The sequence below is a fragment of the Euleptes europaea genome, chromosome 13 (genome assembly GCF_029931775.1).
Source record: "Euleptes europaea isolate rEulEur1 chromosome 13, rEulEur1.hap1, whole genome shotgun sequence".
Taxonomy (NCBI): domain Eukaryota; kingdom Metazoa; phylum Chordata; class Lepidosauria; order Squamata; family Sphaerodactylidae; genus Euleptes; species Euleptes europaea.
In genome coordinates, this window is record NC_079324.1 from 34212250 (window position 1) to 34236959 (window position 24710).

The 24710-nt window shown below is 47.7% G+C and overlaps 1 protein-coding gene and 1 long non-coding RNA gene across 3 annotated transcripts in view; both read left to right on the forward strand.

Moving 5' to 3' along the window:
• Positions 1-24710, forward strand: part of LOC130486171 (uncharacterized) — a 78116-nt gene that overhangs the window by 18227 nt on the left and 35179 nt on the right. The gene's annotated exons all lie outside the window — the stretch shown is intronic.
• Positions 12855-13893, forward strand: SOX3 (SRY-box transcription factor 3). The gene has a single exon (XM_056859388.1). It carries the CDS (start codon positions 12887-12889, stop codon positions 13874-13876), a length of 990 nt encoding a protein of 329 aa, XP_056715366.1. The 5' UTR covers positions 12855-12886; the 3' UTR covers positions 13877-13893.

Below are 24710 nucleotides of genomic sequence, written 5' to 3' on the forward strand. Positions count from 1 at the left end.
TATAGTGGTTAGACTAAGAGCTGGGAGACTGGGGTTCAAATCCCCACTCAGCCAAGGAGCTCACTGGGTGACCTTGGCCCAGTCATACTCTCTTAGCCTAACCTACTTCAGAGGATTGTTGTGAGGACAAAATCAGGGGGGACGGAGCCATGTATACCATTCTAGGTTCTTTGCCGAAAAAGTGCATAAAATCAGATACAGAGAGATTGAACTGGAGAGTGCAAATGTTCCTCTGTCTGAGCCACCGTAATTGAGGAGACTTGCAAAAGTAATTTATTTAATACATTTTAATCCAGTCGTTTCTCCAGTTAGCTCAGGGCAGCATACAGGCATCCTCCATTGTATCCTCACAACATCCCTGTAAGTTAGGTTAGGCTGAGAAATTATGACTGGCCCAAGGTCACTCAGTGTCCTTCAAGGCAGAATGGTGAGGATTTGAACCCAGGTCTCCCAGATCCTAGCTCAATATTCTAACTGCTACTGTGGTAGAGAGCTGGGGAGGGGGCTGGTGTTTTAAAAGGTGGCCACCAGTTACATCCATGCCCTCTGGGATTTCCCACATTCCTTTCAACTGCAAATTTCTTGCATCATTGTGATGCTACTACTGCAAACAGAACAACTTTTCTGGATAATTTTTGCCTGTAAAAGATCGAATTCCTCCATGGTGCTGTGCAATCGTGAAAGGTGACCCATCCAAGAACTGGTGAGAAATTTATCCTTCTTTTTATCGATGTAAAAACATTCATTTCCCATGAGAGGAGAAACTATACAGTCAATTTACAGTTTGCATTGACTTTACCACAATGCGCCCTCTTCTGGAATCTCAGAGTATGTCCTTGCTTAACAAGCTCGTGGAAAGTTTCCAAAGGGATTGAAGGCGAAAGAAAGAAAGAAAGAAAGAAAGAAAGAAAGAAAGAAAGAAAGAAAGAAAGAAAGAAAGAAAGAAAGAAAGAAAGAAAGAAAGAAAGAAAGAAAGAAAGAAAGAAAGAAAGAAAGAAAGAAAACCATCATTCTTCTAAAAAACACAAATGCACTTATTTATATGATTCACACCTTTCTCTATCCTTCAGTTGTCTCTATTGTCTGGAGATCAGTTGTAATCCCAGGACATCTCCAGCCACCACCTGGAAGTTGGAAACCCTAGACATGTGGCATTATCACCTATCACATGTTACAGTTAATACACCTATCTCCTGCCTGTACATGCATACATCTGTTTGTAGGAAAGACCAACGTGTTTCCACTTTACAAATGAAACCAGGGACTAATATCTGGAGAAATGTGGGGCTTGAATCACACCTTCAGATATACAGGTGTTGAATGTAACATAAGAATTACTTGACACATAGAAAGAAAAGTGTACAGTGTACCTGGATTGTACATGCATTCATTGTGAACTTGTAAACACGGTTAATGTCTGTGGCTCAAGCAGTTGTGAAAGGCATAAGAGCTGGCTGAAAAGTTGGCAATGTTAACAATGCCTATTTTTATCTGTTTTGAAATGTTAGCTGAATTTTACAGCCTGTGTGAGGTTTCGGAGACTTAACCGTGGGACTGGGTTCCAATTAGGGTTGCCAGCTCTGGGTTGGGAAATACCTGGAGATTTGGGGGGTGGAGTCTGGGGGGAGGGCGGGGTTTGGAGAAGAAGAAGAAGAAGAAGAAGAAGAAGAAGAAGAAGAAGAAGAAGAAGAAGAAGAAGAGTTGGTTTTTATATGCCAACTTTCTCTACCACTTAAGGCAGAATCAAACCGGCTTACAATCGCCTTTCCTTCCCCTCCCCACAACAGACACCCTGTGAGGTGGGTGAGGCTGAGAGAGCATGACTTGCCCAAGGTCACCCAACTGGCTTTGTGTGTAGGAGTGGGAAAACAAATCTAGTTCCCCAGATTAGCCTCCGCCGCTCATGTGGAGGGGTGGGGAATCAAACCCAGTTCTCCAGATCAGACTCCACCATTCCAAACCACCGCGCTTAACCACTACACCACGCTGGAGAGGGGAAGGACTTCAATGCCATAGAGTCCAATGGCCAAAGCAGCCATTTTCTCTAGGGGAACTGATTTCTATCGCCTGGAGATCAGTTGTAATAGCAGCAGATCTGCAGCCACAACCTGGAGGTTGGCAACCCGAGTTCCAATCCCCTACTTTGCCCTGGAAGTATGCTGGGTGACCTTGGGCCAATCCTTCACTTTCAACCCAGCCTTGTTAACTCTCTGGTAGAATTCAAAGTTCAACTCTTCAGATAAGGAAATGAGGCTGAGGCAGGAATACTGCTCCACCTGAGCTATGTAAAGAGGCCCTGAAGGAGCTGCCATTTGCATAAGAGGCCACCACAAATGGAATGAAGCAAGCCCCTTTTGTCTTTGGTGACTCATGTGATCCTGTGTATGGGGTAGGGCCCGGCTGAGCAGAGAGAAGAGCTTCACACTGATACCAGGTCTAGATGAAATGATCCTGGGAACCCTAAACACATCCCCTTATGTGCCACCTGGCCCCTGCTGCTTTGGCAAGAACTTAATCTTAAATACACATGAACACGTGAAGCTGCCTTATACTGAATCAGACCCTCAGTCCATCAAAGTCAGTAGTGTATACTCAGACCAGCAGCGGCTCTCCAAGGTCTCAGGCAGAGGTCTTTCACATCACCTACCTGCCAAGTCCCTTTACCTGGAGATACCGGGGATTGAACCTGGGACCTTCTGCATGCCAAGTCGACGCTCTACCACTGAGCCCCAGACCCTCCCCAATGTAGTAGGCAACAATGTTCATCTCCGTGCTCTGGAAACTTCAACCTACTTGCTTGCTTGCTTATTTATTTATACCCCATCTTCCTCCCAATAGGGATCCAAAGTTGCTTATATTGTTTTCCTCTTCTCCGGTCTGTTTATTTGGTATCCAGTTAGCTCAGGGCAGGATACATCATTTCCCATATGAATCCTCTATTTTATCCTGACAACAACCCTGTAAGGTAGGTTAGACTGAAAGTCTATAACTGGCCCAAAGTTACCCAGCAAACTTCCATGGTAGAGTGAGGATTCGTAGCTGAGTTTCCCAGATCCTAGTCCAACATTCTATTATACCACACTGGCTATCCATATGTATGCCCCCTCTTTCTCATTGGAGAGCCAAAGCCGCTTTCAGCATCATTTTCTCCTCCTCCTCCATTTTGTTCTAACAACAGCAATCCTGTGAGGCAGGCTGCAGGCCCTTCCACAGCATCCTGGGGATTTGAAGCTGGTTGTTCCAGGTTTTAAGCCAGCGTGGCATAGTGGTTAAGAGTGGTGGACTCTAATCTGGTGAACCAGGTTGGTTTCTCCACTCCTCCACATGGAAGCCTGCTGGGTGACCTTGGGCTACTCACACAAAGTCAAGACTGTTGGTCATGTTAACTCAGTATCGGACTCTGATCTCACAAAGTTAAGACTGTTGGTTATGTTAACTCAGTATTGGACTCTGATCTGGAGAACTGGGTTTGATTCCCCACTCCTCCACATGAGCAGCGGAGGCTAATCTGGTGAATTGGATTTGTTCCCCCACTCCTCCACATGAAGCCAGCTGGGTGACCTTGGGCAAGTTACAGCTCTCTTAGAGATCTCTCAGCCCCACCTACCTCACAAGTTGTCTGTTGTGGGGAGGGGAAGAGGAGGCAATTGTATGCCAGTCTTGAGACTCCTTAAAGACAGAGAAAATCAGGGTATAAAAAAACAACTCTTCTCCTTATCCTCCTCCTCTTCCTCTGAAACTCTAACCCACTCCACAACTCTGGCTGGCTGGCCAATAGCTGTTGAAGTCATGAGAGCAGGCCTACCTAGTACTTTTTTCTGTTCAGCTGGTAACTCTGTCATTTGCTTGTGTTTAAGCCTTCCAACCCACCCCCTGCTTTAAGCCTGGCAGGGAAAAGAAGACAAGACACTATAATGTGCCTGTCTTTTTTTCCTTATTGTTTTTTAAAGCATCCCAGAGGGAACATTTTTCCTCAGGAAAAAGGTTCTTTTTTCATTGTCACAACCCCAATCCATACCGTCTCTCAGTTATTTTTAGGGCCAAATTACACCCTTGGAGTGGTGTAGTCTTGGTCCTCACATTTCCCACCACCTTCTTTTTAGGGTTAAATTACACAAGTTCCTGTGACAGAGCTCCAGCATAAACTTTGCCCCCAAGAAACTGGAATATATACCCAGAATTACCTGGTGCAAATCTCACTTCTGCCATCAATTTAGCAGGAATCAGACCCTGCCCCTTTCCCCAAAACTGCAATATGTGGATAGCACTCTCCTACCTTGCAGGGTTGTTCGTAAGGAGTCCCAAGGTAACACCTGCAATCCTCTTTCAACACCTGAATGATTATACATACAGGACATCCATAAATTGCCTTTCTATATTGATGGCATTTATAAACCATCCAAGAATAGGACTTCATACTATATCATGTATGTATTCTTCAATGATAGATGCAAAGTATCATCTTTTCAGGCAACAGTTAAGCTTTCACGCACACGTTTGATGGAGAAACCAGAGTTCTGTGTTCCCTGCTGGCTCTTTTGCCATTTGGTACCTGTCTGGATTTCTCCTAAGAAAACCAAGCATAGAACATTCCTTTTGTTGTTGTTGTTAAGATAATATTAGTTAATAGTAACAAAAGAATCAGAGAAGATGGGCTGGCAGGATGCCCCCAGCCGGGTTTTTTTAAATCATGCAACAGTTTATTCTCAGTTGTGTTTCTCCTCCTCCACCCACCCCCATCCTACTTATATAAAATGAGCAGCTGTAATTGAAAAGCAAGGAGGTCCCTGGTTTACAGAAAGAGGTGTTGGTGAGAGCTGTAGCCGGCTCATTCTCTTCCTCTCGTGGGGCAGGCTCGTATTGTCTGTTCTTTAGAACTAATTTCTAGCCTGATCAAAAGGCCCACATCATTGAAAAGGTAGTAATGACTATTCATCTGCTTGAAACCTCTATTCTCTGGGTTGGCGCAAGCTTTATATAGCAACTGCTATTTTCCTCTCTCTTTTTTTTTAAGGGAGAGAGAGAGAGAGAGAAGGGGGAAACTCATTTATGGCCTCTCTAATGTCAATTAAAGTAGGCTATATTTTAATTATTTCTCCTTTACAGAAGCCTTTTCAGGGTCTCAATTTGCTATGATATAGGGTATACTTAGGGAACAATATGGAACACCTTCCCTATTCCAGCCCCAGAATTTGGACAAATGCACATGTGGAGGTGAATTTGCCATTAATGAAGATTGGTTTTATTTGCAGCTCATCAACAAGTTAGATCTGTACAATTAGTGTCTGATTTCATTAATAAAAATTACATAAAGAGGCCAGAGGGCCAGTTATTGTTAGGAAATATTGTTCAGTGTAAAAAGACAAGGTTGGGGGATACTTTGCAATGGAAGGGTCTTTTTGAATGGTTAATATAGTCCTCGTTTGGAGGGTGGGGGTATATTTGTACCTTGCTTATCATAATCAGGAGGGAAAACAGTGATTTATAACAATTAGAACAATCAAAAGTAAATGATGCAATGTGGAAAGGCAAAACAAAATGTTAGGCACATTAAACAGCCATTCAAGATCACTTTTGAAATAGAAAAACAGATTAAGTATATAGTTTCTCTGCCTTTTGGCTAAAATCAAGTGAAGTATATACATTCCGTTTGCAAAACAGCATGGAAATTAAAATTGACTTTTGCCCGCAGATTATGATGCTGCATTTCCTTCGGACGAAACACATGACTTTTTCTGTTTACTGGAAACTCCAACCCTGAACATATATATTTTCCACCAAAAATCTATTTGGCTGATAACAGTGGCAATTATTTCTATGGGTTTCTAACAAAGAGGAATCCGGGGATTTGAACACTGCAAACCTAAGAACCCTTTCATGGAGGCAAGCCCAACTGAATAGCCCTAACTTGTATTCTGAGTAGACCTGCTTAGGACTGCATCGTAAGTCAGTCAAATCTTGAGATACCTTAAGTGGTAGAGAAAGTTGGCATATAAAAACCAACTCTTCTTCTTATTTTTTTAAAGACAAATAATAAACTCCTGGATGGTATCTGGACATATGAATTATTTATTATGGAAGAGAGGAATGGAGAATCTCCAGTTATGTGGTAGTTGGGGAGGGGGGGCAGCATTTTGAAGGCAGAGAAGGTTCCAAATTTCCCCAGTGGGCTGGTTCTCCAGCCAGGCAAGCGCTTGTGGTTAGCACAACGATGCCAACAAAACCCCTGGGACAGGGTTCCCTCACAAAACATGCTAAGGGGCTGTGCTTGCTCCCAGAGATTTCACTATAGTGGGAGGGCACTCTGTGCATGCTCAGAGGTCAATTATTTTCATGTTGTGTTCCCTCAGATCTCTTCCTTTAAGAGGGGACAGGTATGGGCAACGACAGGAGCGGTAAGGAGCTAAAGAGGAATGGAGTTAAAAAAAACCAAAAGTAAACAACGTACAAACAACTCTGCTGTAGCAGGTGAAATGTAAAACTGGTCCACTATTCTGTTTCCACCCAAGACATGTAACATTCCCTCTTTATTAACCTCCAGGAGCTGGTATTGAGAGGTGTACTGCCTTTAAACATGGAGTTTCCATTCAGCTGGAGTGGCTGTTATCCTCTTCTATGATTTCAGGCCTGTACTAAACTGTAGAGAGCTTGCACAGTGTGGTGGTTAGAGACTGAGACTAGGAACTGGGAGCCTGTTTTGAAACCCACTCACATACTCTCAGCCTGACCTACCTCACAGGGTTGTTGTGAGGGTACAATGGAGAAGAGGAGAACAACGTAAGCCACTTTAGGTCTCCGTAGGGGAGGAAGGTGAGGGATTAATGGAATGAATAAATAAATGTAGTTTGCTCTGAATAGTCCATCAATTCGGCTGGGTAGCTCTGAGTCTTGAAGGAGAGAGAGAAGATGCTCTCACTCCATTTTCTCCATATTTAGACTAGACTTACTACTTAACGCCACAGCAAAGAGAAATCTAGCCATTGAGGCATCTCCAGTGAAAATGAAATAAATGTGAGATGAAATAATGAAAATGAAATAAGTGCAGGAGCTGATTTGTAGGGGCTTTTTCTCTCTGCCCTTACTGAGAATTATCCTATTCCACTACAGTTAAGGACAAAGCTGTAAGTGCCTTGGGGCAGAGACCTCTCTGTTCTTTGTTCTGCTTATACATTGATGGTTCCATAGATGATGAATTCTTGCAATAATGTTTAGTAATATATGCCCAATACATATCAATATATCTGTTTCCTAAATGCACCATAGAAGTATGATCTAAACAGTTGCAAAAATTAGTTGATGTTTTTAAAGCTTGTGGATCCATAAAGTTTATGGATCTGTGCCTGTTTGGGGATTTTAAAAATTAATTTAAAATAAGAATAAGATTGTTTTCCTGGCACCCCTGGAGCAGAGGCTGTAATACAGAAGACCCCAGTCATACCTTACGAGCCAGTGTGGCGTAGTGGTTAGAGTGTCAGTCTAGGATCTGGGCAACTCTGGTTTGAATCCCCACTCCGCCATGGACGCTTTCTGGGGGACTCTCTCAGCCTGATACCCTCTCAGCCTAACCTCCCCCACAAAGTTGTTGTGCATATAAAATGGAGAATGATGTAAACCACATCAAGTCCCCATTATGGAAAGGCACAGGATGAAGTAAATCAATAAAAAAAAATCCTGTCCAATGATTCCAGGCAGCAAATTTAAGATAGACTGTTCTCTACCTGAAACTCCACAGACAGCAGAGTAAACAAGCCTGAACTAGAGATACCATTTGTCCTCAGCTGACCTAAGGCAGCTTCTTATGTTCAGACTGTTGTTATAGTTTCGAAACTTTCGATCGGTTTAAAACAGCCTGGAAAACCAGCTTGGTGAGGGATGGGCCTACAGCTGCTTCAAATCAAATAAAGAAAACATTATTTATTAGAGTGCTCAGAACACTTGCCAAACTCCATGGCTCCCCCTCCCACAGTAACCCTTAAAAACAACCTTGCAAGGGACGTCAGGATTCTTTCTCCCATAGTGCAGATGGGGATGTGTGGATGCCTGTGTTTTGCCTTTAAGGAGTTGGTGGCATTAGCTCACAACCTCAGGTTTTGCCCAGGATATTTTGTACACCATTTGCCTTGGGCAAGTAGGAGGGACTCGAAAGGGATGGAAGAAGCAGCTCAGCCTTTGGGGAAAGGACCGGATCAGGAAGGGGTTAAGTTCTCCGACCTTGCAAAGGGAAGAAGCAGAAAGTGGATAATGCAGCCCACACAAAATGTGGGTAGATCTTGGGAGGGGGGGTAAGAAACGTTAGTTTGGCGTTTTGGGATTTACAAAAAGAAAAAGAGAACCGCTCCACTGTCTCCTATCAATACAGCACAGCCTTCTCTCCCAATCAGCTGGGAAAGTTTCCTGGAATAAATGGATGGCACTGCTATTGTAAATTCCAAGAGGCAAAGTAATAATATACTACAAATCATTATCATAATTTTGTTCTTGTCGTTGTTATGAGGGTGTTATTAAAGATGCCCTCAAGCATCTGAGCTACAAAGAAGCAAGAGTTTTTCCAAAGAGTTTGTGATTGACTTTAACAGTGTAATTTTACGATTATTTACTCCGAAGTAAGTACCCCTTTATTCAACGGGTTTACTCCCAAGTAAGTGTGCGCCAGACTGCAGCCACAGGTCCCATGCATGCTTGCTTTGGATCAGGGGCATGGAATTCAGTGGAACTTACTTACCAGTAAACACGCAGAAAATGGGATCGCAGCTCCCTATACACATGCAAATAGGTTCTTTTGAATGAAAGAGGAAAGAGATCAGCTCTGCGGCTGCTCTCCCTTCCATACTTACAAGCGCGTAAATCCCATTGAAACCAGTGGGATTTACTTCCGAGTAATGGACTCAGTGTAGAGCTGCCGTTGGCTTGATCCGATTCATTAACTGCTTAATAGTTTCCCCGAAAATCACAGAAACGTTCGTGAAATCTCTGGCAGCATCTTTTTTTCTTTTCTTTTTTTTGGCAGCCGTTCCTGGAGATGGAGTTTTTGAAGAAGTGGGTAGACCTGGAGAATAGTTACAGACTGTGTCTGGGGTAAATCACATTTTGGAAGGGCCCTGAAAAGGGTAACTAATATTAAATTACCTCCGTGCGTTCTTTCTACCCAAAGTTCAGACAAATTCTATCTATCCACCTCGAACGGAGCCAGATTTAAAATGGACAGGGAAGGGGCTTTCCTATAAGAGATGCCTTGAGAAGCACAGCGCAATCCTAGGCATGTCTACTTGGAAGTAACTCCCCTATGTTCACTGGCGCTTACTCCCAGGAAAGGATTGCCAAGGCTGCGATCCGATGGACACTTTCCTGGGAGTACACCCCACTGGCTGCCGAATCGCCGCCGTCGTATTCCTACTCAAAAGTCTACTGCTGAGTAAGTCCAATTGTAATCGCATGAGTGTCTTCGGGATCTCAGCCTTCCTGACCTAACCGCTCTTTTGCTTTCCACTGATTCGGAGGAAACCCGCTTCGCCTGGCATGTTGAGACGTTAGAAAGGCGCTCTGGACTTTTAATCGGAATTAAGGAAGCTATCCTGCGGCCGCTTACTTTTGAGTAAACCTTGTGGATCGCAGTTCGACTTATCTTCGTGTACATATATCCTCCCTTTTTATTCAATGGGTGTTTATTAATACGTAAAAATAATGGCAATAATAATAATAATAACTGTAGAGCTGTTTGTTCCAAGTCAAGAATTCTGCATTTAATTCTATTTCTATCTGCGGTTTCCTAAGGGGATCGTGGGCAGCATGAGCCAATGAAAGCATTCAATGTGTTTGGCAACTGCCAACGAGTTTGCCCTGCAGCCCCGGGAGGTATCAAGAAGCCTCCAGGCCGGAATGGGCGAAGAGATTAAGAATGCAAAACTTGCAAACTCGGGCGCTTTTCTGGCCCCCCAGCCTCGGTTTCCCAACGATCTCAGAATTCAGAGTCAATCTGTTAACGCCGGCAGTTATCACCAAGGAAGTACCTCTGAGAACGTGCAGAGGGCTTTTTCCCGACCAAGCGCATCTAGGCATTCCCATACTGTCTGGAAAGATATATGTGTGTGTGTGTGGAAAGTTATATATATACACACGCACACCATTTGTCAAATTCTGGCTGGTAGCTCTCGGTTCAGGAATGATTTCAATATCTGTAGGAAGAAAGACTCCAGAGGTTACGATTCCCCATCCTGGCCCTTTCTAAAGGGGGGGGGGGGTAGGACTGTCCCACTTCTTCTTCAGGGACCGTCGAGTTAAGCTCTTTTTTTCTACTATTTTTCCCCTGCCAAGATTGGTTTTGTTTATTTATTTATTTATATTTTTTAATCCCCCCTTAGCGTTTTAACAGTTGCCTGGCAGACAGAAATCCAAAAGGCGGAGATCGTTTCATACATGCAGAAGGGGGGGATAGATCCCTGCTCCTACAGAGGTTCCAAACGAAATTTCAATCAAGTTTTGTAAAGGGGAAAAATCCCGGTTAGGTCTCCGCCCTCGAGGAGGTTCCAATCCAATAGCCAATGGTACATTTGGTTGCAGTGCGGAACTAGGATTGGGGAGGTCCGGCTTCAAATCCTGCCTCCCCCCGAAGCTCTCTGAGTAGCCTTGGGTCAGTTAGCCTAGCCTACCTCACAGGGTTGTTGTGAGCTGAAAGTGTTAAGGGAAAGGCGGGAGAAATGGATAGGACACAGGACCCTTAAGGGATCCGGGCGTTTCACTATATTTTAAGGAGTCTGTCTTCTGCTCTCTCTCTCTCCCCCCCCCAATACTCTTCTCCACTTGGGGGAGGGGAGTCTACACCTGTCGATCCCCCTCGCCCCGAAGCCCTAACAAAATCCACTCGCTGAAATCCGGCTTCCAGTGAAACCAGCCAGGGAGAAACACACCGATTGGCCGCTGTCCTGGGAGGGGGTTTCACGCTCCCCCCCCCGTCCAAGTCTTTGTGAGCCCCATGCGGGGGGAGGGGCTTTCTGCCTCGAAGCTCCCTTCTTATGGTGGGGGGGGGTGCATTGCCGTGCAAGTTGAAGCGAAGTCTTTCCTAAACAACTATGGCCACTTACGCATGGGAGGTTTTGCCTTGGATCTGCCACTCTCTAGTCTAAATGCACATTTTCCTCCATCTGAATTCTCAAAACTCTGCATGGGGGGCTTACTGTTGAGTTTTGAGAATTTGGATGGGGAAAATATGCATTTAGAGTGGCAGATCCAAGGCAAAACCTCCCGTGCGTAAATGGCCATAGTTGTTCCGGAATAATGAGAGGGGATATATTTTTTTTGCACATTGCCCAAGTGATTGGGGGGGGGGGGCGTGCTGCGCCTTTAAGACGGGAGAGGTCCGGCTGAGTCGCAGTGGGCCTCGCAGGTGTGTGTGGGGTTGGGGGGGGGGTCAGGCCCCTTTGATTGACAGCCCCAGCGAGCTGGAGCTGAAGCCTCCCCCACAAAAGTTCTCTTTCTCTCTCCGCGGGCACGGGGTGGTTGCCATGCAAACGGATTTTCCCTCTTCCCCCCCCCCAAATCGTGCCCCCCTTTCCTCCAGCAGCCAAGGGTGTGGGAGCTGAAGTGGGAAGACGCCTTCTGAATGAGCTTGGATTGGCTTGATGGGTGGGCAGCCGTAAACTCGGGTTGATGCCCCCCCCCGGGTATCTCTCTGTTGCTTTCCTGAAGCGAGAGACATTCTCGGCCTCCTTTATGCCTGTTTCTCTGGGGTGGGGGGACACGGGTCTTGCTCAGTTTTGGAGAGCCAGCCTGTTCCGCACCCCTTTGCAAAACTTCCTTCATGAGCACAAACCCATCCCCGGCCCATTGCTTGCAGGAGAGGTCCCGGATTACCTGCCACGCTCGCCCTAAATGCGCTACTCTCGAGTAGACTCCGCGGGAAGCCCCTCTCTTGCAGAACTGGCTCTTGTCTACCTCGGCCACCTCGTTCTCCCCCCCACACACTTTTGTTTCCATTTCTCATAAGCCCTCGACGGGGTTGCCAGCTTCCCCTCCCGGCGGCGCTCCTGTGCCGGCGCGTTTCACTCGGCTGCTGTAGTTGTTGCTGCTGCTGCTTCTGCATGTTGTTTTTAACCGAGCATCAAAAGAGAACAAGCCCCACCAAGGAGACCTCTGGCCCCAGTTCCGCCGCACTCTGCCGTCGGTGACTTTATGCGAGCTTACTCGGAAGGACGTCCCGTTGGAAGCGAGAGAGACTTGCTTCCGAGTAAACCTGCCGCAAGCTTTCCGGGGAAATGCGGCACGCGGAGCTTGAAAGCCCTCCGCAGAATCGAAGGAAGCCCCAGCCCCGGGAAGTTTTTGGTCCTTTGCAGAAACGCCTGTTTTGCAACTCAAAAGCTGCTCCAGGGACTCGAACCGCCCGCGCGCAAGAGGGAAGGAAGGCGCCATTAAATGCACTGTGGCTTTCTTTAAAAAGGACCATTCCAACTCTGTTCAGATAGAGAAAGCGAATCCTCTTGTGGCCTATACGCGCCTACAAGTCGGGGGCGAAAAGGAGCCGGAGAGGGAGCCGGAGCGTCGAAAAGTTGTAACTTTGGGAGGAGGGGGGGGGCATAGCCAGCCGGGTCAATCGCCCTGCGTCAGGGGCCCGTCGGGGTGCGCGCGCTGATTGGCTGCCGGCTCCTCCTTTATAGGCCGTCCATCAAGGCCCCCCGAGAGAAAGGCTGCAGAGGCGAGCGGGGCGGAGAGACGCCGGAGTTTGGGCAGCGGGCTGCTCAAGGAGCCGTCGAGGGTGCCCGGCTTGTCTCCCCGAGGGGCTGCGCGGCCGGAGAAGTCGGCGGCCCGAGTCCGAGCCGCGATTCTCTCGTCTCCCGGGCCTGACTCGCCCCCCCTTCGCACCGCCACGCTGGCGCATCTTCTCCCATCCCCGGCGATGTACAGCATGCTGGAGGGCGAGCTGAAGCCCCCGCAGCCCAACCCCGGGGGCGGCTCGGCCGGGAACGGCGTCCCGGGTGGCGCCGGCAAAGGGGTCGGCGGCGGAGGAGGAGGCGGCGGAGGAGGCGGCGGCGGCGGCAACGGCGCGACGGACCAAGACCGGGTGAAGAGGCCCATGAACGCCTTCATGGTGTGGTCGCGGGGCCAGCGGCGCAAGATGGCCCAGGAGAACCCCAAGATGCACAACTCGGAGATCTCCAAGCGCCTGGGCGCCGACTGGAAGCTGCTGAGCGACTCGGAGAAGCGGCCCTTCATCGACGAGGCCAAGCGGCTGCGCGCCGTCCACATGAAGGAGTACCCGGATTATAAATACCGGCCCCGTCGGAAGACGAAGACGCTGCTCAAGAAGGACAAGTACTCCCTGCCGGGGAACCTGCTGGCGGCGGGAGGCGCCGGCGGCGGGGCGGTGAGTAGCCCCGTCGGGGTGGGCCAGCGCCTGGACTCGTACGCCCACATGAACGGCTGGCCCAACGGCGCGTACGCCTCCCTGATGCCCGAGCAGCTGGGCTACGGCCAGCACCCGGCCATGGGCAACGCGCAGCTCCAGCCCATGCACCGCTACGACGTGAGCGGCCTGCAGTACAGCCCCATCATGTCGAGCGCCCAGCCCTACATGAGCGCCGCCGCCTCCACCTACACCATGGCCGCCGCCGCCTACGGGCAGCAGCCGTCGGGCCACTCCATGAGCCTGGGGACCATGGGCTCGGTGGTGAAGTCCGAGCCCAGCTCGCCGCCCCCGGCCATCGCCTCGCACTCCCAGCGGGCCTGCCTGGGAGACTTGCGGGATATGATCAGCATGTACCTGCCCCCCGGGGGAGACGCGGCCGACCCGTCGACGCTCCAGGGGCCTCGGCTACACAGCGTCCACCAACACTATCAGAGCGCCGGGACTTCGGTGAACGGCACCGTGCCGCTGACTCATATCTAGCCGGGCCCCCCTCGGGTGCCCCCCTTTGCCTCCCCCCCCGCCGCTCCCCCCTTCCGTCGAGGATAGCCCGGGGGAGCGGAGGCTGACTCGCATCTGGCCAGCCGGGTTCGGACTGCTCCCGAAGGCACATCCATACACGTCTAGAGGGGGGCACCTCGCCCCCTTCCCACGAAGCAACTAACTCGCTTTTAACCGGGTCCTTCTTCTAACTTGGCTGACTCGCATCTAGCCAGCCGGGTTCCGACTGCTCCCGAAGGCACATCCATACACGTCTGGGGGGGAGGGGGGGTCGCCTCGCCCCCTTCCCACGAAGCAACTAACTCGCTTTTAACCGGGTTCTTCTTCTAACTTACAAGCGACCGCAGTTCGGCGTGCGGGGAGCGCAAAGCGGCCGAAGCAGAACTTTTCCCAACTAACTCCGCTCCAAGGAAACGTTCATTTGTTTTTGTTTGTTTTTTTAATGTGTAAAAAAATGAAATTCTTGTTTGTTTGAAGTTATAGAGCACAAATTTTACTGCTAACCTGTACAGGGACTGCTGGGAAAGACTTTTCTCCCCCTCCAGATCTACAGCAGGTTGCTGAACAAACAGGGGATGGGTGTCTCGATCTTTGTGTGTTGGGGGGGCTGATTTTTAAAGAGGCGAATTCTGGACTGTGCTTAAAAGGAGGAATGAAAATGTGCGTTCAGCTTGTCTCAAGTTTAATGTTTACAGTTTTGATTGTATGTGTTGGGGGGCATTTTTGTCTCTTCCTCCTTAATCCTGGGCTGGAGTCCTCATTTTTAAAATCCTCTTATTTTTTTAAAAAAGGGTCCCTTGATGTATGCACCAGCTTCCTCAACTCGCTACAACTTTTCAACCTGGACCCAAGTCTCTTTGGGAAAGAAAGGGGTTTCCTTCTAACTAAACCCCGATATGGGGTGGAGTGTCTCGCTTGGACCAGGCGGTTCCCACGAGGCGACTAGGAGCCGGGTGTGAATGGGGAGTGAATTCGAATTGATGGTTTTTTTGTTTTGTTTTTGCTGTCTTTGCTGGTGCGAGTTTTCAAACGAGGTGGAAGGGGGGAGAGGAGAGAGGTTTCGGGTTTTAGTTTATTTTTTTCCCCTGGCGCTTGTATATTTCTGTAAATTCTGTTCTCTTCTCCCCCACCCCCAAATGTGGATTTGAGCGTGGAATAGTTTGGAAAACATATCGGTCCTACGAAGCAGCTGTTCTAGCTTTTTATTTTGTTGTCTGGGGTTTCTTTGAAGAGATGGTTCCTCCCCTCCAAGACAGAACTTTACAAAAGAACAATAAATTTTATAACATGCCCTTCAGACGTCTCGCTGGCCCTTCTTTTTTGCAAAAAAGGGGGGGATATCTTAAATCTGGGCTGTGGGGGTCGCAGAAATAAGGCGAGAGTGGGGTCGATTCTTAACTGGGTTTTGAAACGCGCTGAAGAGTGCCGAAGTCCGAAAACTGTAATGGGCGAGGTGGGACTTTTATTCTGCGGGGAGGGTGGGGCGGGGGGAAATCCAACGGACATTTTTGCACGGGAGGTTTTGCCTTGGATTTGCCGCTCTCTAGATGCACGTTTTCCCCATCCAGATTCTCAAAACTCTGCATGGGGGCTTACTGTTCAGTTTTGAGAATTTGGATGGGGAAAATATGCATTTAGAGAGTGGCAAATCCAAGGCAAAACCTCCCATGCATAAATGGCCAATATATCTTTCTAGGACTCGAACCGGCAGCGGCCCTCCGCGGCGGGAGCCCTTGGAAAGAGAAAGTCCCTAACCCCGCTGGCTCGGCTCCTTTCCGCAACAAGCGGTCCTTCACTTGTCCGGCGGTGCTCTTCGGATGCTGGCACGTAAATCTGCCTTTATGCGGTGGCGCCTCTCAGTTTTCTCCGTCCTCTGCCTAGGAACAGCGTTGGCGAACCGTGCCCTGAAGACCGCGGCAGCAACCCTTACTCCCGAGGAGCTCGCAGAAGACTTTTCGGGACTCCGTCTGCGGGATTTTCACCTGCCCCTGAAACCAAGCCTGGGTTCTAGCTTAAAGAGTGGGGCTGCTATTCTAGCCCGTTGCGTCCTCCCCCCTGGAAGCAAAACAGGTCTGCGAAGGAGTAAAGGCTGGCTGGGTTGTGTAACTTTCTCCCTCGTCTCCCACACCGATGCAGCCCGTCGAAGTGGTCTTGGAGGGGGAACCAGCTTGGGAAGTTAACTTCGCTGGTGGAGCCCGGACGGGGTGGATCTGGCCGCCCAATCCTCTCGCGTTTACTCGAAAGTAAGTCCGGCTGAATTCTTGGAGCCCTAGTCCCTGGCCATTTACGCACGGGAAGTTTTGCCTTGCATTTGCCACTTCTGGATGCCCGTTTCCCCCATCCGAATTCTCAAAAAACTGCACCACTGTTGAGGTTTGAGAATTTAGATGGGGAAAATGGGCATCTAGAGAGCGGCAAATCCAAGGTAAAACCTCGCGTGCATAAATGCCCCCTGAAAAGGATATAGGAGAGCAGTTTTAAAAGTGATGCGTTGACGGGGGGGGGGTAGGAGAAGAAACGCAAACTAAGGAGGAAGTTGTTTCGTGTGCGGTTCTCTGCCTGCTCCCCCCCCCCGCACGCACACGAGGGCTTTTCCCGTCTGCTGCTGGTCCCAAATTATTTTTTTCCCTTTCCCAAAGGAAAGTAGCTGTTACCGATCCCATCCTCGCTTGTAAAGCAGAAAGGTAATCTGGGAGGGGGAGGGGCTCCCGCATGTGAAATGTTTACAGGTGCGACTCGGGTTGGAGAAACCTTAATTAGACTTAATTTCTATTAAAACTGAATTAGGGACAGGAGACCCCAACGCTCTGAACAACTGAATTCCTGGATTGTGTTTTGCGATGGTGTCTTCGTTGCTCTTGCGGGAAGAGGTTGAGCGAAATCTTAAAATATGAGTATATATTTAAAAATTCTTAATATATTGGTTTGCTCGGAAATAAACCGCTTCAGGACGTGATCTCCGGCTGAAGCTGCTTGGAAGAGTTTTAGGACAACGGATCAGAGGGGTCAAAGACCCCAAAGAAGGCTTGGAGGGACATGAGCGTGGGAGGAAAAGGAACACAATTTAGTACAGCTGTGTATTTTATTTCTTGTGTAGTTTACTCTTCTCCCCCCAAAAAACAACAACAACACTGGAGCAGAAATGCGTCTTTCTAGTCACGCAACAATAGTTTTAACTATTCCTGACTAACTAGTGTAAGTCGGGGTGTTGTGTGAATAAAGCTACCTGTTTCAAGTGTCGCGTCTTAGGGTTCCCGAATTTACTTCAAAGTAAGATGCCCCGAGGTCAGTACAATTGACTTCCGTGCCCTCCCCTTTAACTTTCTCCCCCCACCCCACCTTTCCCTTCGCCCAGTTCTAACGCTGGTTTAGGAAGAAAGATTTGGAACTGCAACATCTTCCGTCCGGACAACCTTAACTGTGCCTTCGGTTCTATTTATTTGGGAGTGACCCCCCCCCCACCTTATCCAATGGGGCTTACTCCCCGGTAAGTGCGTAGGACGGCAGCCTAAAACTCTCTTGTGCTTTCCGGTTGGTAAAGAAGCGAGGGGAGCCCCTTTACTAGGAAGCCAACTCGCGCTTCCAGGGGGGCTGATTCCGGAGCGCCCTGAACTTAGGGAAACTTATTTGCGGGAGAGCTGAAGGCGGGGGGAGCCCTTTTCAACGCCAGGAAACAGTTTGATGGCAGTCGGACGGGCCAGAGTTGCTCCCTCCGTCCCTCCCTCCGCGCCGTTTTCCTGCAAGGGAAAGATCTGAAATCCACCTCCAGGCGAGGGATCCCCAGGGATCGAGCCGCGCTTCGTTCGCCCCGACGGTTCAGCCGGAGCGCAGACAAACCGCCCTTTCCTATGCAGGGCAGCAACTTTATTGCGGTCCGTGCCTGGTTTTTTTTTTTTTTCCCCGGTGTTTGAAAAGCTCTTTGCCCATTCTGGTGGGGTCCAAACTTGCCCAAATGGGTTGCCTCACTCGGCCAAAGCGCCTCTCTCCCTCCATCCCGGAGAGACTTAAGAATGTACAAAGGGAAACCGGGTTCGTCTCGCTTCCAACTTTTACAAGCCTTCTCCGCCGTCTAACAACCCGAAAGCGCGCTCACTGAAAACGGATCCGATATCGTGGGGGGTTACTTCCGAGTAAATCCGGAGAGGGGTTCGCTGCCAGAACTGTCGCCCGGTCCCGCTCTCCCACAAAATGCAGCGGCGGGGAATTCTTTCCAACGGCCCGGCCGAGTCAACAGGTTTCCGCCTATTCCCTTTGCTTCCGCGGTGGGAATTATTTGGTGGGTGCAAAGAAAAAGGCGGAGAGAAAAGCCTGGGCAAAAGGGGAGAGAGACCATCTCCCTGTTTTTCCGTTTGTTTCAAACTCAGCTCTACTTTGGGTGTGGTGGGACCAGTCTAGGGTAAGCCGGGTTTGGAACGTCTCAAAAATCAGGATTGTATGAATTTCAAGATTAAAAAAACAAACCACTTGAGGATGGGGGGGAATCTATTAATTAGAGGGAAACTCGTTTCCTTAAGGCCCCCATACCCCTTCCTGCTCGCTCTCTCCCCCCCCATCCCTCTACACAAAGTAAATACTATTGAGCCAAACTACCTGCTTTCAAGCTTCATTGGACAGCGTGGGACAGATGCTCCTATTCTGCAGCATCTTTTAGAGAATCAGGAGGCAAAGGAAATCTGCTTGGGGCTGGGTGGCCCAGATGCTTTTATTAAAGTTTGCAGACTGGTCAAAGTAGCGTAGCCAGAAGTCCCTGGCAAAGGCCCCGATCCAGCTACTGTGAGTTGCAATGCCGTCCCATTAAAGCCAGCAGAATGGTCATAAGGAACCTACACCTCTCCCCCCCCCAAAAAAAAGACATGAAACCAAATCAGTGGGGGTTACCGCACTTTGTATTCCCAGCGATGTATTAAGAGTTTGAAAATGTTATAAAAACCATCGCTTTAAAAGGGTTTTTGGATACCATGGCTTATAAATGGTTGGAAGACGTCTTCACAGCTAAAGGGGCCAAACAAAGTGCAAACAGTATTTTTTATAACATTTTCAAACTCTTAATACATCACTGGGAATACAAGTGCGGTAACCCCCAGTGACAATTTTGTAGCTTGTTTTTGTTTGTTTTACCACTATTGGGGGGGGGGGAATCTTTTGGTGAGATTGATTCCAACTTCTGTGGCTTAGTCCCTTTTACTGGAGATGCCAGGGATTGAACCTGGGACCTTCTGCATGCCAAGCAGATGCTCTACCACTGAGGCGCAGCCCCTCACCTTCAACAAGGGAGTTTAGCAAACAAATGTGCCTAGCCTTCCTTAAAAAGTAAAGGTAAAGGTCCCCTGTGCAAGCACCGGGTCATTCCTGACCCATGGGGTGATATCACATCCTGACGTTTCCAAGGCAGACTTTGTTTGTGGGGTGGTTTGCCAGTGCCTTCCCCAGTCATCTTCCCTTTACCCCCAGCAAGCTGGGTACTCATTTCACCGACCTAGGAAGGATGGAAGGCTGAGTCAACCTTGAGCCGGCTACCTGAAACCGGCTACCTGAAACCGACTTCCATCGGGATTGAACTCAGCCTTCCTTATGCCTCATCTTATAGAAGGAGCAGAGCCAATATTTATCAAGGGATGGAAAGACTCAGGTATCAAGGGCTCAGTCTCAGCCATAGCAAAATAAAATCTGTGTGCATTTACATTGCACTTTAGAGCCAATAATAAAGTTCTTGGCTTTGGGCAGAACCCTATCAGGCCAAACTTGCTGCAGCTTGGAAGGATTAGAGCCTGCCCTCTTTCAGAACACCCCCAAAGTCCTTTCAAGGGTCTTCTGAAAGGAGGCTTTTCACTGAAAAACTGGGGGGAGGACCACCCCCTATACCCACACATTCCTGTAACTCTAAGCAGCCTTCCAGGAACCTGAGTGATGGATGCAGCATCTTTGAAACTGCTGCTTGTTCCAAGGGTATGAGGAAAAGTGGACATGTATTAGGCTAAGGCTGAGAGCCTGACTTTTGGAACCCCAACAGCACTTTGCTGACAATTCTATCAAAAAGCAGACATTTCACTTCAGCCTGCAGTTTGACTTAAGTACTTATAGCCTGCTTTTCTCCCCAAAGGGGCCCCAAGGGCCTCATGACAACAGCGGCAAAATACAAATGAAACCATTCCAGCTAAGAAGAAGAGTTGGTTTTTATACGCCGACTTTCTCTACCACTTAAGGAAGAATCAAACTGGCTTACAATCACCTTCCCCTCCCCACAACAGACACCCTGTGAGGTAGGTGGGGCGGAGAGAGCTGTGACTAGCCCAAGGCCACCCAGCTGGCTTCATGTGTAGGAATGGGGAAACCAACTGGGTTCACCAGGTTAGTGTCCACCACTCGTGCAGAGGAGTGGGGAATCAAACCCAGTTCTCCAGATTAGAGTCCACTGCTCCAAACCACCGCTCTTGACCACTACACCATGCTGGTGTAGAGAACAATATAACTTGGGCTGCTTGGGAGTCAAAAGCTGGCTCAGCAGAGGAGTCTGGCAATAAGCTCTGGGCCCACTCACTGCTTGCCATGTTACCCAAAATTTAATTACTGCATGGATTCGGATCTAGCCCTGGCTGTTAACTTAATGGACTTTCAGTGGGGATCAGTCATGAGCTAAATGGAACCTCCATGGTCAGAGGCAGTATAGGTCCAGGGACAAATGGGGGAAAGCATTGTTCAGCTTGTGTGCTTGGTGCAGTGGTTAAGAGTGGAGGTTTGGAGTGGTAGACTCTGATCTGGAGAACCAGGTTTGACTCCCCACTCCTCCACATGAACAGCCGAGGCTAATCTGGTGGACTGGATTTGTTTCCCCACTCCTACACAGGAAGCCAGCTGGGTGACCTTGGGCTAGTCACAGCTCTCTTAGAGCTCTCTCAGCCCCACCTACCTCACAGGGTGTCTGTTGTGGGGAGGGGAAGAGAAGGTGCTTGTAAGCCAGTTCGATTCTCCCTTAAGTGGTAGAGAAAGTCGGCATATAAAAACCAACTCCCCTTCTTCTTCATTTGTTAGGAACAGAAGCCTGGACTACATGGACTTCAGACTGGTTCAACTAGAGTTTTAGAAAAGCTGGACATTTCCTGAAGGCCAAGAGTCAAGGCTGTGCCTAGACCTGCTAGGCTAGCAGGTTGACTGCAAGCAGAAGTTTATCACTAAAGAACAGAGAAGCAGCCTTGTTAGTTTGTTGCAGCCAAACCAAGAGTCGTGTGACACCTTAAAGATGATCAAATTCATCATGGCAGAGCCACAAGACACAGGCTATTCCTTCAGAGTTGGTTTTTTAGGCAAGGCACTGAATTTAGCCAAAATGAAATCCATCAACCTCAGAAATAAACTTGCACTCATGCAGATGGATGTAATCTTTCTGTGTGTGTGTGTGTGTAAAGTGCCGTCAAGTTGCAGCCGACCTCTTTTGGGGGTTTCATGGCAAGAGACTAACAGAGGTGGTTTGCCAGTGCCTTCCTCTGCACAGCAACCCTGGTATTCCTTGGTGGTCTCCCATCCAAATACTAACCAGGGCTGACCCTGCTTAGCTTCTGAGATCTTTCTACCCAAGTGCAAAACAGCTGGCCACCATACCAAAGGAGCTTGAGGTAAAAAAATATCCTCCAAATCTGGACCTTCTCACCCCTCTGTAATAAATAGCTCTTCTCCCCGTATACCCATTTTCTGCTGCTTGTCACCCTGGCTATAAATTTCTCTGCCAACTGATGCATTTCATGCATTAGAGGAAGTGGAGTTTACAAAAGTTTATCCCACAATAGATTTATGAGTCTTTTAAGAAAGCAGAGGACTGCTTTTCAACCAAAAGCTGTAGTTTTCTGTTCTGTTGTTTTCAATTAACAAGCCAAAACTATTCTGGCCAGTGGTTAATGAAACACCTGGCTATGTCACCCCTTTATATTAACCCTTTGTTACCTGCAGAATTCTGGAAGGCTCCCCCCCTGCATAGAAGCACCATTTATGTCAGTGTGGTGTAGTGGTTAAGAGAGTCAGCCTAGTACCTGAGTAACCCAAGTTTGGATCCCTACTCATGCCATGGAAGCTCACTGAGTGACCTTGGGCCAGTCACATCCTCTCAGCCTAATCTACCTCATAAGGTTGTTGTGAGGATCAAGTGGAGGAGTGGAGAGCAGAACAATGTAAGCCACTTTGGGTTCTCATTGGGGAGAAAGGTAGCTCACAAATGAATTAAATAAATCAAAACAAAATAAAAATCCTTCAAAAGACCTGAGTGGGGTGGCTAGTGAATGGGTTAAACCAATTGTACTCAAATTTGTACTCTGGATATATGGTGTCCAGACCAAAATTAGGAACCAAGTGTGCTTGTTAAGCATCCCTAATGCAGGTGAGAGCATCATTTCTTGAACTCATGTATGCACTATGCAGGGTCAGGCCTAGGGTTGCCAATTGCCTGGAGAGAAAAAGATGCCCTCTCTTTTTTATAGAGGTTTAATGGGCTGTTCTTTACCAACTGATATTGTTTACATGGCATAAAAAGCTGCAGCCCCACACATTCCACAGCATCTTTTTCCCTAGGCTTGAGGGCAATCGTAGTCAGACCCCCAGCCCTATCTCTTAACCTGGGATCTTCTCTGTTCGAAGCATGTTCCTGCCACTGAATAACAGCCCCTCTTACTCACCAGAGGTAAGACTCTAAGCTACATTTAAACTAATAGTTACCCTTTTATTGAATTCTTTGTGGGGATAAAGAGTGAAACCAACACAAGGATCTTTGTAGCAGAACCTGGGCCTCCTAGACTGAAGGCTTATAAAACAACAGAAAAAAAAATATTGATAGAAAACTAGACATAAATTTTATAACAAGAATCAGGGCAGCAATAAATAACCCACAGATCAGTTCATTAAGCAGTTAACCCCAACGTCTGTGAATAGGGTTGCCAACCTCCAGGTAATTAATCAAAATTTGGCCACAAGTGCTTAAACAGGAAGTTAGAATTCAAAACAAAGCACAAGTACAAGCCAAACAAGCCAAAATGAAGGCAAATAAATGTCACAATAGAATATTCTGATAATAAATATATTATGAGGAAAACCTCAAAAGGACAACCGTTGATGGTTGTGACATTTATTTATTTATTTGCCTTTATTTTGGCTTGTACTTGTACTTGTGCTTTGCTTTGAATTCTAACCTCCAGGTAATAGCAGAAGATCTCCTGCTATTACAAATGATCTCCAGCTGATAGAGATCAGTTCACCTGGAGAAAATGGCCGCTTTGGCAATTGGACCCGATAGCATCGAAGTCCCTCCCCTCCCCAAACCCCGCCCTCCTCAGGCTCCACCCCCAAAATATCCCACCAATGGCAAAGAGGGGCCTGGCAACACTACCTGTGAAGCAAAGCTGATTTAGCTTGCCATCATCATACTAGCAAAATAAAATACGCCTCTCTGGAAGGGGAAGCTCTCACAGGACTCTCACTGCAAATCCTGTTGCACTTCCACAAGGAAAGGACAGGGGCTTCTATAGATGACTAAAGTACACAGGTTAGTATTTAGATAGGAGACAGACCACCAAGGAATTCCAGGGTTGCTGTGCAGAGGCAGGCAATGGCATATAACCTCTGTTAATCTTTTGTCTACAAAACCCTAAGGGGTCGTCATAAGTCGGCTGTGATTTTGAGGGGACTTTACCCACACATTCTGTTTTATTTATTCAGTCTCTGGAGTTTGTAGTGAGAAAAGCCATGGCAGACAAGGGATTTGAATCCAAGTCTACCAGATCCTACTCTAATCATTACACAACCAGGGTTAGCATCAATAATATAATTTTCCACTAAGGAAACTTCATCTTTTTGCACCCTACCCGTGTTTGTATAACATGCTGTACTTATCTCCCTCTCAGCTTTATTTCTTTCATTTATATCCCATTTTTCTCCCCAAGGAGAAGCCAGAGTTACTTACAGCATTCTCCCCTCCTCCATTTTATCCATACAACAGCCCTGTGAGGTAGATTAGACTAAGAGTGTGTTACTGGCCCAAGATCACCCAGCAAGCTTCCATGACAGAGTAAGGATTTGAACTTGGGTCACCCAAATCGTAGTCTGACACACTAACTTTCCTTTCAGGGACAGATAATAATGAATGTTAACTTCAGCCAAGGTTAAAATGCCAGCAATTTAAACTGGATAGATAGTAGAAGTTATTACATGCACACACACAAAATTGTAATGGGGTCAGGCTAGCAAAATCCCAAAAGCCATGAGATACTTTTTATGTAGACTAACTAAAATAATGTAACACAGTGTGCAACCTTTGGAGTTCTTTGACATTTTTCATCAGTATGGAGAGATGGGGAAAAGATTTCTTAGGCTAAGAATAAAGCATCTAGAAGAGGCACAGGTATGGCTGGTATCAGCACTCACCCTTAACATGCTGGGATCAAGAAGCAAAAAAAAAAAAAAAAAAAAAGGAAGCCATGCAACTGAAAACACGAAGACCAGTAGTTGATGCCAAACAGAACACACACAGACCTGTTAAAAGGTGAAAAGAAAACGGAAAAAAAAAAACCGGGTAACACTTAATTAACAACACTGGAGATTAATTTTGGCTCATGAACTAAGTAAAAAGTCAGTGCAAACCCAAATGTGGTGGGATTATCTTGCAATACTTCCCAGGAGAAATTTAGGGTTCTGTTCTCTCATGAGATCTCTTGAGTGGCTAGCGATTCACATGTGCACAAAGTCAATCCATTCCAGTCTGGGACACATTCCCAGACTGAAATGTGTCAGGTAAACTCCCTTAAAACCCCTTCCATCTCCTGAAAAGCCTTATCTCAAC